The sequence below is a fragment of the Anas acuta genome, chromosome 1 (genome assembly GCF_963932015.1).
Source record: "Anas acuta chromosome 1, bAnaAcu1.1, whole genome shotgun sequence".
In the NCBI taxonomy this organism is placed as follows: Eukaryota; Metazoa; Chordata; class Aves; order Anseriformes; family Anatidae; genus Anas; species Anas acuta.
The window spans coordinates 67,485,229-67,501,254 of record NC_088979.1 but is presented as its reverse complement, the minus strand read 5'-3'; the positions used below and the strand labels follow the sequence as shown (position 1 = coordinate 67,501,254).

Here is a 16,026-nt window from a genome sequence, read left to right as displayed (position 1 = left end):
CTGTCATGAAACAGTTCACAGAAACTGGGCCTTGTTCATTTCTGCGTGTGTTCTCTAGGCTTGCTGTTACCTCTCCCATGCCTCCCAAGTGCATTTGTGACATGTTGCAGCACAGCTGTGTCTGCACCACGGCCACTTGTCAGAGAGACCTGTCTTGAGAGCCAAGACAGACTCTCTGAACTCCAGGAGAAATGGCCAGTTATTCCATCTCATCTCCATCTGGATAGGAGAAAAGAGCAAATACTGGGAATATGGGGAGATACGGTGGGGCTGAACACAGGTAGGGTCATGCAAACTCTGTAATTCTTTCTAACGATTATTTATGAATACAAGGAGACAGCTCTGCAAACTGCCAAAGAAGGATCAAGGAATAAACTTCACTGCTACCTCCAATTCATTTTTCTTATTTTTTTTCCAGACTTGAACCATGTTTATCTACCATGTTTTAACTAGTTTAATTAAGCTTAAGCTTTTTGGCCTTTGTCTATTTAAGCTTGAATACCTGTAGTGCTTAAACTAGTATGGTATGGGGACGTATAAGCTCAAATGAAAACAGTGTAAGAGCCTGTGATGTAATTGCACTCTTTGGCCCATCAGTTACTGGACACACTTGGTGATATCGTTAGTGGTGTGATTCCTTTACTAGAGTTTGCTCAGAGGAATCTCAAAACGGCGTGTCACAGTGAAGATGGAAGGGCTTCCACAGCGGGCTTGCTTTTTCTTGGATACTTTTGTTTCGGAGGGGGGCTGTAAAAATAAATAAAAAGTGGTGACAACAGAGGTTACCTGACAGCTACTCACTGGGCTTTTGTCTTTACTGCAGTCGATCCTTGGCAACCCAAGCGGCCTGTGGTCCACCACTCCATTCAGCAGTTCCATTTGGTCAAGTAATCTCAACAGTGGCCTTCCCTTCACCACTCCAACAAATGCCTTGTCAGGTATTGATCTCATGGGTAGTGAAAACTCCTCTCCTCCTCCTCCACCCACTGCTGCCGCTGTTGCCAATCCTGCTGAAGACATGGGACAGACCTACAATCCTTGGAGAATTTGGAGCCCAACAATTGGAAGAAGAAGTTCAGATCCTTGGTCTAATTCACACTATCCTCACGAAAACTGAAATCTGAAGTCAAGCAAAAGGAAAGGACTCTCATCCAGGTCATGAAACAATTCTGAATGCGGATTTTTGAAACATGGTTTTCAGGCTGTTGCTGGTCATTGCTTTTCTTTTTTTTCTCTCCCGCCCCTTTCCTTCCCTTCCCCTTCATCCCGCCAGTCACGCTTTCACCACTTGCTCGTTTTTAAAGTCTGTCCTGCGATATGGTAGTGTGAGATTGCAGATAAGCTTGAAAAAGTCTGGGTGTGGTCACAAATCCAAACTGCAGCTGAAGCCTGTAAATCTGAACAATTTCACTGGTTTCATATTTTACCATCTGCCACTTCCATTTAGGAAACAATTTGAACTATAAAACGGTCCTGGCATGCAATACTTTTATGAAAGTACCGGTTTTGGTTTTTAAATTTTTTCCAGTATTACCCTCCAAGTTCTAATTTAAAGAAAAAAAGGCACTTTGTGCTAAAATGCAGAGTATTTTTTTAAAATAAGGCTGTCTTTGTTAACACAGGTTCTAAGAATGTAAAAAAAAATAAAAAATAAAAAAGGAAAAAATAATAAAAAAATAAAAAAAATACAACACAAAACCTTAAGAGTAAAATGGCTGAATGTAAGAGCATTCTGTTAAGACTGTAATACACTTTCTGTGCTGTTTGTACATTTGTAAACCTGAATGCATTTTTAAGTTGAACTGAAATGCACACAGCCAAGACTTGTGGAAGAAACAAGATACCTTGTGCATTTCTTAGGGATACAACTTTGGGTTGTACTTTAAAATAAATAATGCTTTTTTCAAGATCTGTCTACTGTAGTTCTGTTCTCCAACTATTTTCTAAGCTTGTGCCTGCATGAATCCACTTGACGGTGGTAGCCTTGAGGCCAAAATCTCCTGTGCACAGCGCCTATATTAACAGAAGCTTCACTGCAATTGAAACCCGGTTTCTCAGCAGCATGGGTTTGTATAGCGTGTAAGAACTATAAATTGTGTTCAGGGCTACACAGCGCTTTGAGATGCCACCCACATGAAGATTTGCTGGATAACAAAATGCTGAAAAAACACCAAGACTATTAAAGTTTGTGAGTATCGGGCATAGGAGCAGCTGCTGTTCTTCATGCTGCACCCATACCTTTGTAACACTTTTCCGACAGATCTAAAGAACTTCACTATTAGTAGACACAATTTCTCTCTTCCTTTTAATGTGTCATTTTCTCCACTAACTGTAAGGCAAGTCTAAGTGACTAAATACATTCATTTGTGCTAATGCCAGGTAAAAAAAAAAAAAAAAAGGAACCTTCTGTTACAAGAAAGCATCAATAGACACTAGCACCACAAAATCACTTACAGCTCATTGGCACTGCTCAACATTTACAGCAGATTTTTATCAGCATCCTTTTGGATATTTTAGTTAAAACCTTATGCTACGAAGAATATTATATGCAAAAATAAAATAAATACAAGGGTTGAACTGACTACTTTTCCAGCTAGCGTTATGCAAACAAAATCTCCGCAGAAGTCAGGTTGCTGTTGTCTTGCTGCCACCAGCAGCAGCTGCAGAGAGAGGGCTCTGAAATGCAAACTTGCTGGAACTCCTTTGTTCTTAAAATCTGAACGTTTCTAGGGCCGTGCAAGCTAGTGAAACATTCAGCTTGGGTTTATATGTAATTTCCTTTTGAGCAACTGGGCAAACAAGTCTCTTACTGCATGCAAAATAAAGAGTAAGTAGTTCAGCTACTGGCAAGCTGGGGCCTGCTTCTCTGTAAGATGGAGCTTGGGAAGGTAACCCAGCGGTAACCTCAGGGTGAAGGAAGCTGCTGAACTTAATAATGGACCACCTCGTTTCCCTGGCAGCTCTTTATATTAGAGTTGTTCCATGGAGGCTATCAGCAGGAATTAGTTCTGGCTACACTGATAGTCCCAGTGGCTTACGCAGTTGTGGGGACAGGAAAGAAAAATCTGCTTTGAAAATTTCCCTTTGAACAGGACAAGGCAACACAAGTAATTTAGACTTTTCCCCCCAAAATGTGAGCTGTTCCTTTGTGTTAATGCAAATGACCTCTGCTGCCTTTAGAATATTTTAATTTCTTGCTTTTGAAGAGTCTCTTTGCAAACACCAATTAAATATTATTAAATTTCACAACCCAAAAGTTCAAGATCTTTGACAGGTGCTTTTCAGTTTCACAAGAGAAGCAGCAGCAAGTCCTTCAGGCCGTTCTCCGCTGAAATATATGGAAAAAGTCCTGGGCCAAAAGCTTCTTTCTGAGTCTTTTCTTTATTCAAAATTTGTTTTGGAGGATGCCTTCACTCTGTTCTGCCCAGGTACAGTAATCAAAAGAGCTACCTTCTGAAAAAATGAGTCCTAACTAATTTACAGACCTTTGGTCAAATGAAATTGGACAAAACTCAGGTATTTCTAAATCAACTCTGTATGGTTTGTGTTCATACAACACAGCTCAGGAAGGAAACAGCAAACCTCCTTGCCAGGTTTATGGTGCAGTCATTCCTCATAGGCACTGAAAATGCTGGATGATGGTTCTGATGTGGTTACCTTTAGGTCCTAAGTATTATTTCTAGTTTTCCTGTGACTAAAATCATTCAAGAGCAAGCAATATCCAAAGCTTTCGAGACTGGGGAGAAGCAGGGAGGGGGGTGTGATAAGCCAGAATCCCTCTGCACAGACATCCCAGCACAGTGGAAATAGTGGATGGTGGCAGACCTCTGATGATGATGTAAAAATAAAAGAAGATGTGATGACACAAGTGATGTCCTACATAAAAAAAAATCCAGATAGGGCTTAAAATGTTGCAGCCTGCTGGAAAGGCAGCGAAGCCAGGGAGCAGAGTAAGGTCATAAGCCCTGAAATGAGAGCAGGCCATGCTTTCAGAAGTGGAATAACCAAGGTTGAAGCTCAGCCCCCAAGGGAGGTCCCATCTCAAAAAGACCAGAGGGAAAAAAAAAAAAAAGAAAAGAAAAATTAACGTAGGGTTCCTTGAAGATGGGCTGGAGCTCACAGCCCTGCTGATAATTCAAAGCTTTTTTTTTTTTTTCTGTCCCAAAATAGCATCAGGGCCAGGCTACCATGAGTCAGCTCTCCTCTTCCAGACCTGGAAGCTACTGGGAATACAGCGTTCCCAGCAATGAGGGGAAATAATTACTGTTAATTCTACTTAATTATTTTGGTGCTCCAAATGGCATTTCTATTCTGCCAACTTTAAGAAATAAACTTTAAAAGCCTACAAAGTCCCTGCTCTGTTGAAATCTGGGAGCCTGACCTGGCTAAGTGCATCCCTCACGTGCAATCAGTTTCATTAGCACTAGCTCTGTTTCAAAAAGCACTCGGAAGGCACAAGAGGTCCTAGAGACCCATTGAAAAGAGAAACTGGGAGTAGCCAGGGACCCCCACGGGGTGAGGAGCCACCTTTCGCTGCAGCTAACCCACTCGGAGGGATGTTTTTGCCAAGCATAGCTCTGACTTGGCGCTGCCTGCTTTGCCAGCCTGTAATTATGAGCAAGTTTTCTGAGCTTCGGCGTTTTGGCCTCATGAAAGGACGGCGGCCTCAGCTCCCGGTGAGTCACCGCACGAACAAAGCCGTGCTGAGGTCGGAAACAGCCCAGCCTCCAGCATGTGCCTGCAGCTACTGGGAGCGCTGAGGTTCGGTCACCTCACTTCAAACAGGTCCTGCTTCAAAACTGCCTTTTGCCCAGTGCCCGGGTTCATCTAAAACCAGTCAAGGGTGGACGTCACATCCAAATGCTGCTTTAGTTGCATCGGTAGTGAAGCAGTATCCAGGATGTCTGGATTGGCACACCGAATGCAAGTGCTAACCATACTCACTACCCGGAGTTAGTTATTTAGCTGTTCTGTGATCCAACAGTGAGTAGAGCATGCTTTTCTTCTTTTTCTTTTTTTTCCCCCTATGTAGTAGAGAACTCAAACATCCAGAAGACAAAACCACAAGAACCTGCAAGAGACATAGAAAATACAATAAAATGCTAGCCTAAACTCAGGGGGACTAATAAAAATCAAGAGTATTAAGGAGCAAAAAACATTGTCATATTTACTTATTAATTTCCATATTATCATATTTACCTATTAAAGATTTTATTTTCTTTTATTTTCTTTTATTTTCTTTTCTTTTATTTTATTTTATTTTATTTTATTTTATTTTATTTTATTTTATTTTATTTTATTTTATTAACAGAACTATGTAAAAGTATCAGGTCTGCTCAAAATGCTCAGGTCTGAAAGCATCAGTTGGATCAGTTGGATGGAAGCAGCAAATCGCACTGCATGAAGAGCAATGCACAAAGTGGAAGTGTCAAGAAGGATTTTATGGAAACTATCTAAGGAAATACTTTTTAGGGCTTTCTTCAAGCAAGGAAAAGCTGGTGGTCCTTCAGGAAGGTGGGACCTTACTTCACTCTCATGTGAGAGTGCCTAACGTGAAGCAAAAGTGTGCGTTAGTGCCATTAACACTAGACAACATGGTATCTTCAGTGGGTACACCCAGGCCCTCCTGAAGTTTTAGAATAGAGTGGGGCTTCCTAGTAATGTGACAGAAGGAGCCTATGGGGTGTACGTGCTGGGGAACATTTGTAGAGGTGAAGCGGGCAGACTGTCCTGGAATCTGCGCCGGACTCCCTTGCAAGCTGTGCAAAATCACAGCTGAATTACTTGGCCTAAACCAAACAGGGGATCTGAAGTCTGCCATCTGTCAAAGAGACCAAGGACATTGCCTGGGGGTGGGGCTGCCTGGCTGCCTCTAGGCAAGAATCACAGATTCTTATGCAACAAGTTTGAGGCCCTAGAGCTCAACAGACCGGTGGATGAGGAAGAGGTAGCAAGTGTTCCCAGGAGGATGCCTAGGGTGAGGAGGTTGGAAGAGACCTCAAGATCATCAAGTTCAACCTCTGACCTAACAGTCCCCACTAAACCATATCCCTAAGCTCTACATCTAAACATCTTTTAAAGACCTCCAGGCCTTGCTGGAGCAGGGCAATGCCTGCATTCCTCCCCCCAGAGTGCTGCACAGACAGTCGCGCACAGAGTGCATGTTAACACAAGCAGTTTATTGGCATCTGCATGGGCTGTAGCTCCTGGATGGAATGGAGCCTGCCCAAGGGTCTGGCTGGTCAGTGCCCGGCTGCGCACAGGTGTCTGTGTTGCGCTGCTGGAGAAAGTGGTGTTGTGCGGCTGCGCCGGGCTGCAGCCGAAGCTGTGCGCGGCCTACTGCAGACTCAGGAAGCTGCCCGAGCCATCTATCTGCACCCCAAGCGTGATCTCGATGGAGACGGTGCTCTTGCTCTTGGAGGCGTTGGCCAGCTTGATCTTGCAGGAGCGGCGGGAGGGCAGCAGCGTCAGGCGGCAGTGGCGCGAGCGCGGCAGAAGCTGCCAGGCTGCTTGCACCAAGGCCTGGAACCAGCGCGTGGTTTCCTCCACATTGAGGTAGGAGCCCGTGCAGAGGCTGCGTAGGAGGCTGGGTTCCTGCCTTCTGCTCAGCTCGTCCTCGGAGTGGTGGAGGAAGCACAGCATGTCCCCCAGCAGCCGCTCCCTGGCGCAGGTGCACTGCAGGTCCACGCGCAGCCCGGGCTTCCTCGTTGCTCTCTTCCCCATGGCGCCGAGTTCTGAGTGGAAGGCGTGTCCAGGGGGAGGCCTCAGGGGCACGAGCAGGCGGTAGACGACGTCGTCTTCACCGGCACTGCAGCCTTCGGAGAGGCAGCCCAGGCCGATGGCCGGCTGCAGCTGTGGCTTGAAGGGACACTTGCTGCAGAGTCCTCGGCAGGCCCCAAGCAGTTCGTCCACCAGCTCCTCCACCACCTTGCACTTGTCAGCCATGGACGGCGCTGGCCACTGGCTGCAATCAGCCCAAACCCTGCCCAGATGCCAGGTGCTGTGCGAGTCACCGTCTTGCTCCGCATCACCGTTGTCCTCCTCCTTTCTTGTAGAGCTGCCCTGCTTGCTGCGGCTGCCCGGCTCACGGCTCCTTTTCTTGAGCCAGTGGCAGAGCCCAAAGAGCAGCACAAGGAGGTCAGGCAAGGCCCAGAGGTGCCACTGCTGCAAGGCACTGAAGAGCAGAGCTCCCAGGACGCCCCGGCTCTGCTCCAGTCTCCTCTGCTCCATCTCTTGCAGCAGCCGAACCATGCCCTGCCTCAGCTGCTCTGCATGCTCTTGCATTCTCTTCTGTGTATCCGCATCCATGGGATCATCCAGCAACCACGGCTTCTGGGCAATGCCCAGCACAGCCAGGGCGAGGAAGATCAGGCGAGCCATAGCCAGCAGGAGGTGCGAGCTGCACTCACCGACGGCCCAGGCCACAGTGGGGTGGCGCTGCCTGCTGCTGGCCCTGATGACAGCTCCCGCGCTGTGACGCTGTGACCCGTCCTTTGTGCTGTCACCGGCGTCACAGCCGCATCACAGCAATCCCCCTGGCCTCGCATCTCTAGGTTTGGGTGAAGGTCCTTGCAGCTCTTGGACAGGAGAAGGCTTAGCATGTCACACACAAGCTCCCTAAACCAGGGACAAATTGCATCTTCTCTTCAGATGTGACGCAAAACATACCTGCTCTTACTCCTTCAGATAGAAAGGCTATTTCTTGAATTGCTTTGGGGGAAATGATCAAGCTGAAAAGAACATCTCCTGGTGAACGTTGCAGAACTACATAGAGGGAGAGTGAAAAGCCATCCGCACACAGAATACTAGGCTCTCCCGAGTTGGAAGGGACCCATGAGGATCATTGAGTGCAACTTCTAGGTCCACACAAGACCGTCCAATCACAGAACCACAGAATTTCTAGGTTGGAAGAGACCTCAAGATCATCGAGTCCAACCTCTGACCTAACGCTAACAGTCCTCCATTAAACCATATCCCTAAGCTCTACACCTAAACGTCTTTTAAAGGCCTCCAGGGATGGTGACTCCACCACTTCCCTGGGCAGCCCATTCCAATGCCTCACAACCCTTTCGGTAAAGAAGTTCTTCCTAACATCCAGCCTAATCTTCCCCTGGCACAACTTTAGCCCATTTCCCCTTGTCCTGTCACCAGGCATGTGGAAGAACAGGCCAACCCCCACCTGGCTACAGCCTCCTTCAAGGTACCTGTAGAGAGCAATAAGGTCGTCCCTGAGCCTTCTCTTTTCCAGGCTGAACAAGCCCAGCTCCCTCAGCCACTCCTCGTAGGACTTGTTCTCCAGTCCCCTCACCAGCTTCATTGCCCTTCTCTGGACTCTCTTGAGCACCTCCATGTCCTTCTTGTAGCGAGGGGCCCAAAACTGAACACAGTACTTGAGGTGCGGCCTCACCAGAGCCGAGTACAGGGGGACAATCTCTTCCCTTGCCCTGCTGGCCACACTGCTTCTGTGTGGAGGCTGGAGTTGACTCCATTCACCACGACTCTTTGGGCCCGGCTATCCAGCCAGTTTCTAACCCAACGAAGCGTACGCCAGTCCAAGCCAAGAGCAGCCAGTTTCTTGAGGAGAATGCTGTGGGGAATGGTGTCAAAAGCCTTGCTGAAGTCAAGGTAGACCACATCCACAGCCTTTCCCTCATCCACCCAGCGCGTCACTTTGTCGTAGAAGAAGATCAGGTTTGTCAAGCAGGACCTGCCTTTCATAAACCCATGCTGACTGGGCCTGATCGCCTGCTTGCCCTTCAAGTGCCGCATGATGACTCTCAAGAGGATCTGCTCCACGAGCTTCCCTGGCACTCAGGTCAAACTGACAGGCCTGTAGTTTCCCGAGTCTGCCCTCCGGCCCTTCTTGTAGAACGGGCTCATGTTTGCTAGCCGCCAGTCAACTGGGACCTCCCCCGATAGCCAGGACTGTTGATAAATGATGCTAAGCGGCTTGGCCAGCTCCTCTGCCAGTTCTCTCAGTACCCTTGGGTGGATCCCATCCGGCCCCAGCGACTTGTGCACATCCAAGTGCCGTAGCAGGTCACCAACCAGTTCTTCGTGGATAGTGAGGGCCACATCCTGCTCCCCATCCCCTTCCACCAGCTCAGGGTACTGGGTATCCAGAGAACAACTGGTATTGCCGCTAAAGACTGAGGCGAAGACGGCATTAAGCACCTCCGCCTTTTCCTCATCTCTTGTAACTAGGTTTCCCCCCACATCCAGGAAAGGATGGAGATTCTCCTTAGTCCTCCATTTTGTATTGATGCGTTTGTAAAAAGATTTTTTGTTGTCTTTAACGGCAGTAGCCAGATTGAGCTCCAGATGAGCTTTGGCCTTTCTGATTTTGTCCCTGCACAGCCTCGTTACCTCCTTATAGTCCTCCTCAGTGGCCCGCCCTTTTTTCCAAAGATTATAAACCCTCTTTTTTCTCCTAAGCTCAAGCCACAATTCTCTGTTCAGCCAGGCTGGTCTTCTTCCCCGCCAGCTCGTCTTTGGGCACGTGGGGAGAGACCGCTCCTGCGCCATTAAGATTTCCCTCTTGAAGAGCGCCCAGCCTTCCTGGACTCCTCTGCCCTTCAGAACCGCCTCCCAAGGGACTCTGCCAACCAGTGTCCTCAGCAGCTCAAAGTCAGCCCTCTGGAAGTCCAATACAGGGGTTTTACTGGTCCCCTTCCTGGCCTCGCCAACAATAGAGAACTCCACCATTTCGGGGTCACTCTGCCCAAGACAGCTCCCGACAATCACATCCTCCACCAGTCCTTCTCTGTTTGTGAAGAGAAGGTCTAGCGGGGCACCACCCCTGGTAGGCTCAATAACCAGCTGAGTCAGGAAGCTATCTTCCACGCTCTCCAGAAACCTCCTAGACTGCTTCTCTGGGCTGTGTTGTGCTTCCAGGATATGTCAGGGAAGTTGAAGTCCCCCACAAGAACAAGCGCCGATGATTTTGCAACTTCTGTCAGCTGCCTGTACAACTCCTCATCCGTCTCCTCATCCTGGTTTGGCGCTCTATAACAGACCCCGACCAGGACGCTAGCCTTGTTGTCCCTGCCGATCCTAACCCAAAGGGACTCGACCTTGTCATTCCCAGCCTCGAGCTCCACAACATCGAAAGACTCTCTAATACAGAGAGCCACACCACCACCCCTTCTGTGCTGCCTGTCCCTTCTGAAGAGCTTAAAGCCAGGCATTGCAGCACTCCGGTCATGAAAGTGGTCCCACCACGTTTCCGTGATGGCAACCAAGTTGTAGCCTGCCTGCCGCACAATGGCTTCCAGCTCCTCCTGTTTGTTACCCATGCTGCGTGCATTGGTGTAGATGCACTTCAGCTGGGCCATTGCCTTATCCCCTGGCCTTGCCATTGTTCCCCCTGGCTCAGCTCCAACAAGCCTTGTTTCGGCCCATCCCCCATCTTACCTAGTTTAAAGCCCTCTCAATGAGCACCGCCAGCTCCTGGCCCAGGATCCGTTTTCCCCTAAGAGATAGGGACCCGTCTGCGGCCATCAGGCCGGGTGCCGAGTAAAGCGCCCCATGGACAAAAAAAAAAAAGATGTCTGTGCTGGCACCAGCCTCTGAGCCATGTGCTTATCAGGTGGGCTTTTCGTGTCCTGTCAGTGCCCCTCCCTGCCACCGTAGGGATAGACAAAAACATCACCTATACTCCCGCTCCCTCCACTAATCGCCCCAACCCCCTAAAGTCCCGTTTGATAGCCTTCAGGCTTCTCTCTTCAATGTCATCACTGCCAGCCTGGACTATCAAAAGAGCATAATAGTCAGAGGGGCGAACCAGCTTGGGAAGCTTCCTGGCAACGTCCCTGACCCTGGCCCCAGGGAGGCAGCAGACTTCCCTACGGGTTAGGGTCAGGCTGACAGACCAACTATCAAGCCCCACGTCTGAGAGCATTGCCCGAATGCCTCTTGAATTGCAGCAGATTTGGTGCTGTGAGCAGTTCCCTGGGGAGCCTTTTCCAGTGCCTCACCACCCTCCCAGAGAAGAACGGTTTCCTCACAGCCAGCCCCAACCTCCCCTGTCACAACTCCGTGCCGTTCCCTTGGGTCCCAGTGCTGCTCACCAGAGGAGAAGTCAGCACCACCGCCTTCCGCTCCCATCTTGAGGAAGCAGGAGACGGCGATGAGGTCGCTCCTCAGCCTTCTCTTCTCTAAGCTCAACAAGCCAAGTTACCTCAGCTGCTCCTCAAGTTTTCCCCTCTAGACCCTTCACCATCTTTGTTGGCCTCCTTTGGATACCCGATCCTTTTTTTCTTTTTGGACCCTCCTTCTACTGCAGTGCCCCAAACTGTTGACTCCTATTCAACTTGCCCTGGACCAGAACCCCCTTTGCTGTGGGGCTGCTCTGCATGCAGCCTCTCATCCCCCAGTCTGCATGTATATTCAGGATTGCCCCTTCCCAGGGACAGAGTCCAGCACTTGCTCTTGTTGAACTTCATACAGTTGATGACTGCCCGGCACTCGAGTCTGTCACGATCTCCCTGCAAGGCCGCTCTACCCTTGAGGGAGTCGACGGCGCCTCCCAGTTCAGCGTCACACTTTCAGTGTCGCCTACTCAAAACACTTTCAAGTCCTGCACCCGAGTCGTTGTAGTGGGTTTACATGGCAAGGTTTTGGTAGCAGGGGGCCATAGGGGTGGTTTCTGTGAGAAAGATCTAGAAGCCGCCCCATGTTTGGGAAGGGCCCCATTGTTTTCCAGAGCTGAGCCAATAAGCGATGTTGTTTTGCGCCTCTGTGAGAGCATATTTAAGACAGGGAAAAAATGCTGCACCACACAGCAGCCGGGAGAGTCAAGGGAGTGAGAAACAGCCTTGCAGGTGCCAAGGTCAGTGTAGAAGGAGGGGGAGACGTGCTCCAGGTGCCAGAGCAGAAGTCCCCTGCGGCCTGTGGTGAGGACCATGGTGAAGCAGGATGTCCCCCTGCAGCCCATGGAGTACCACGGTGGAGCAGGGCTCCATGCTGCAGCCCGTGGAGGAGACCATGGTGGAGCAGGTGGCCCTGCACCAATGGAGGCTGCTGCCTGTGGAAGACCCCTGCTGGAGCAGATTCCGGGCCGGACCTGTAGCCCGTGGAGAGGAGCCCACGCAGGAGCAGGTGATCTGGCAGGAGCTGCTGCCCGTAGGGGAGCCAGGTTGGAGCAGTTTTCTCCTGAGGGATGGACCCCGTGGTACGGACCCATATCTGGAGCAGTTCTGGAAGAGCTGCTGCCTGTGGGAAGCCCACGCCGGATCAGTTCGTCAAGGACTGCATCCCGTGGGTGGGACCCCACAGCACAGGGGACGAGAGTGACCGAGAAAGAGCGGCAGAGAAGAAGTGCTGTAGACTGACCATAACCCCCATTCCCCCGTTCCCCTGCGCCGCTCGGGGGGGAGGAGGTGGAAGAGGGTGGATGGGGGGGAAGGTGCTTTTGGTTTCTTTCCTTTGTTTCTCACTTCTCTAGCTTGTTAGTAATGAGCAATAAATCTTACTATCTGTCTTCTTATACTGAGTCTGGTTTGCCCGTTACACTAATTATTGCGTGATTTTCTCATCCTTATCTCAATCCTTGAGCCCTTTTCACATATTTTCTCCCCATTCCTCTTTGAGGATGGGGAGTGAGAGAGCGGCTGTGGTGGAGCTCAGCTGCCCACTCAAGCGGAACCACGACAGTCGTTTATGTAAAACACTGAAGAGAAGTGGACTGAAAATGGGGCCCTGGGCAACCCCACTAGTGGCTGGCCAGCAGCCTGATGGAACCCCATTTGCGATGGAACCCTTTGAGCCTGAGCCTTCAGCCAATTGTTCACCCATCAGACTACGTGTTGATCTAGCTGTGGGCGCAACGTTTTGCCCAGCAGGATAGATACTGCATGAAGCGGTATCCAAAGCTTGGCTGAAATCCCAAAAGATGACCTCAGCTGGCTTCCCTAGGTCAACTAGATGGGAAAGCTCGTTGTAAAAGGCAAAAAAGTTTGTTAAGCAGGACTTCCCCCTCAGGAACTTGTGTTGTCTAGGACTGAGGACTACAGTGTCTTTCAGGTGTTTCTCAGTGACTCCTAGGACTTTTCTCCAAAGGTTTAGCTGGCCCTGAGGCGAGCCTGACAGGCCTGGAATTAGCACATCTTGGGCTCAGCCGTGGGCAGCCTGCTCGAGGTGGCCTTGCTGGAGCAGGGCAATGCCTGCATTCCTCCCCCCAGAGTGCTGCACAGACAGTCGCGCACAGAGTGCATGTTAACACAAGCAGTTTATTGGCATCTGCATGGGCTGAAGCTCCTGGATGGAATGGAGCCTGCCCAAGGGTCTGGCTGGTCAGTGCCCGGCTGCACACAGGTGTCTGTGTTGCGCTGCTGGAGAAAGTGGTGTTGTGCGGCTGCGCCGGGCTGCAGCCGAAGCTGTGCGCAGCCTACTGCAGACTCAGGAAGCTGCCCGAGCCATCTATCTGCACCCCAAGTGTGATCTCGATGGAGACGGTGCTCTTGCTCTTGGAGGCGTTGGCCAGCTTGATCTTGCAGGAGCGGCGGGAGGGCAGCAGCGTCAGGCGGCAGTGGCGCGAGCGTGGCAGAAGCTGCCAGGCTGCTTGCACCAAGGCCTGGAACCAGCGCGTGGTTTCCTCCACATTGAGGTAGGAGCCCGTGCAGAGGCTGCGTAGGAGGCTGGGTTCCTGCCTTCTGCTCAGCTCGTCCTCGGAGTGGTGGAGGAAGCACAGCATGTCCCCCAGCAGCCGCTCCCTGGCGCAGGTGCACTGCAGGTCCACGCGCAGCCCGGGCTTCCTCGTTGCTCTCTTCCCCATGGCGTCGAGTTCTGGGTGGAAGGCGTGTCCAGGGGGAGGCCTCAGGGGCACGAGCAGGCGGTAGACGACGTCGTCTTCACCGGCACTGCAGCCTTCGGAGAGGCAGCCCAGGCCGATGGCCGGCTGCAGCTGTGGCTTGAAGGGACACTTGCTGCAGAGCCCTCGGCAGGCCCCAAGCAGTTCGTCCACCAGCTCCTCCACCACCTTGCACTTGTCAGCCATGGACGGCGCTGGCCACTGGCTGCAATCAGCCCAAACCCTGCCCAGATGCCAGGTGCTGTGCGAGTCACCGTCTTGCTCCGCATCACCGTTGTCCTCCTCCTTTCTTGTAGAGCTGCCCTGCTTGCTGCGGCTGCCTGGCTCACGGCTCCTTTTCTTGAGCCAGCGGCAGAGCCCAAGGAGCAGCACAAGGAGGTCAGGCAAGGCCCAGAGATGCCACTGCTGCAAGGCACTGAAGAGCAGAGCTCCCAGGACGCCCCGGCTCTGCTCCAGTCTCCTCTGCTCCATCTCTTGCAGCAGCCGAGCCATGCCCTGCCTCAGCTGCTCTGCATGCTCTCGCATTCTCTCGTGCGTATCCGCATCCATGGGATCATCCAGCAACCACGGCTTCTGGGCAATGCCCAGCACAGCCAGGGCGAGGAAGATCAGGCGAGCCATAGCCAGCAGGAGGTGTGAGCTGCACTCACCGACGGCCCAGGCCACAGTGGGGTGGCGCTGCCTGCTGCTGGCCCTGATGACAGCTCCCGCGCTGTGACCCGTCCTTTGTGCTGTCACCGGCGTCACAGCCGCATCACAGCAATCCCCCTGGCCTCGCATCTCTAGGTTTGGGTGAAGGTCCTTGCAGCTCTTGGACAGGAGAAGGCTTAGCATGTCACACACAAGCTCCCTAAACCAGGGACAAATTGCATCTTCTCTTCATGTGTGACGCAAAACATACCTGCTCTTACTCCTTCAGATAGAAAGGCTATTTCTTGAATTGCTTTGGGGGAAATGATCAAGCTGAAAAGAACATCTCCTGGTGAACGTTGCAGAACTACATAGAGGGAGAGTGAAAAGCCATCCGCACACAGAATACTAGGCTCTCCTGAGTTGGAAGGGACCCATGAGGATCATTGAGTGCAACTCCTAGGTCCACACAAGACCGTCCAATCACAGAACCACAGAATTTCTAGGTTGGAAGAGACCTCAAGATCATCGAGTCCAACCTCTGACCTAACGCTAACAGTCCTCCATTAAACCATATCCCTAAGCTCTACACCTAAACGTCTTTTAAAGGCCTCCAGGGATGGTGACTCCACCACTTCCCTGGGCAGCCCATTCCAATGCCTCACAACCCTTTCGGTAAAGAAGTTCTTCCTAATATCCAGCCTAAAACACCCCTGGCGCAACTTTAGCCCATTTCCCCTCGTCCTGTCACCAGGCATGTGGGAGAACAGGCCAACCCCCACCTGGCTACAGCCTCCTTCAAGGTACCTGTAGAGAGCAATAAGGTCGTCCCTGAGCCTTCTCTTTTCCAGGCTGAACAAGCCCAGCTCCCTCAGCCACTCCTCGTAGGACTTGTTCTCCAGTCCCCTCACCAGCTTCATTGCCCTTCTCTGGACTCACTTGAGCACCTCGATGTCCTTCCTGTAGCGAGGGGCCCAAAACTGAACACAGTACTCGAGGTGCGGCCTCACCAGAGCCGAGTACAGGGGGACAATCACTTCCCTTGCCCTGCTGGCCACACTGCTTCTGTGTGGAGGCTGGAGTTGACTCCATTCACCACGACTCTTTGGGCCCGGCTATCCAGCCAGTTTCTAACCCAACGAAGCGTACGCCAGTCCAAGCCAAGAGCAGCCAGTTTCTTGAGGAGAATGCTGTGGGGAATGGTGTCAAAAGCCTTGCTGAAGTCAAGGTAGACCACATCCACAGCCTTTCCCTCATCCACCCAGCGTGTCACTTTGTCGTAGAAGGAGATCAGGTTCGTCAAGCAGGACCTGCCTTTCATAAACCCATGCTGACTGGGCCTGATCGCCTGCTTGCTCTGCAAGTGCCGCATGATGACTCTCAAGAGGATCTGCTCCACGAGCTTCCCTGGCACTCAGGTCAAACTGACAGGCCTGTAGTTTCCCGGGTCTGCCCTCCGGCCCTTCAGTCCCTAAGAGATAGGGACCCGTCTGCAGCCATCAGGCCGGGTGCCGAGTAAAGCACCCCATGGTCAAAAAAAAAAAAAAGATGTCTGTGCTGGCACCAGCCTCTGAGCCATGTGTTTA

General features: G+C 51.2%; 3 protein-coding genes across 3 annotated transcripts in view; 1 reads left to right on the top strand and 2 right to left on the bottom strand.

The window, feature by feature from the left end:
• Positions 1–1,907, top strand: part of TMEM131 (transmembrane protein 131) — a 96,339-nt gene extending 94,432 nt beyond the window's left edge. Inside the window, exon 41 of the mRNA XM_068681136.1 lies at positions 824–1,907. Coding sequence (XP_068537237.1) covers positions 824–1,117 — 294 coding nt within the window. The 3' untranslated portion in view covers positions 1,118–1,907. The remainder of the gene's footprint in view (positions 1–823) is intronic.
• A 4,282-nt stretch (positions 1,908–6,189) lies between these two features.
• Positions 6,190–7,948, bottom strand: LOC137850151 (inositol 1,4,5-trisphosphate receptor-interacting protein-like 1). Its single transcript, XM_068670324.1, has one exon. It carries the CDS (start codon positions 7,378–7,380, stop codon positions 6,337–6,339), a length of 1,044 nt encoding a protein of 347 aa, XP_068526425.1. The 5' UTR covers positions 7,381–7,948; the 3' UTR covers positions 6,190–6,336.
• A 5,439-nt stretch (positions 7,949–13,387) lies between these two features.
• LOC137852327 (inositol 1,4,5-trisphosphate receptor-interacting protein-like 1) lies at positions 13,388–14,431 on the bottom strand. The gene has a single exon (XM_068674329.1). It carries the CDS (start codon positions 14,429–14,431, stop codon positions 13,388–13,390), a length of 1,044 nt encoding a protein of 347 aa, XP_068530430.1.
• Between the last annotated feature and the right edge of the window lie 1,595 nt (positions 14,432–16,026).

Bases quoted from the DNA above. Each gene is read 5' to 3' on its own strand.
- LOC137852327 (XM_068674329.1), bottom strand. From the start codon at position 14,431: ATGGCTCGCCTGATCTTCCTCGCCCTGGCTGTGCTGGGCATTGCCCAG.
- LOC137850151 (XM_068670324.1), bottom strand. From the start codon at position 7,380: ATGGCTCGCCTGATCTTCCTCGCCCTGGCTGTGCTGGGCATTGCCCAG.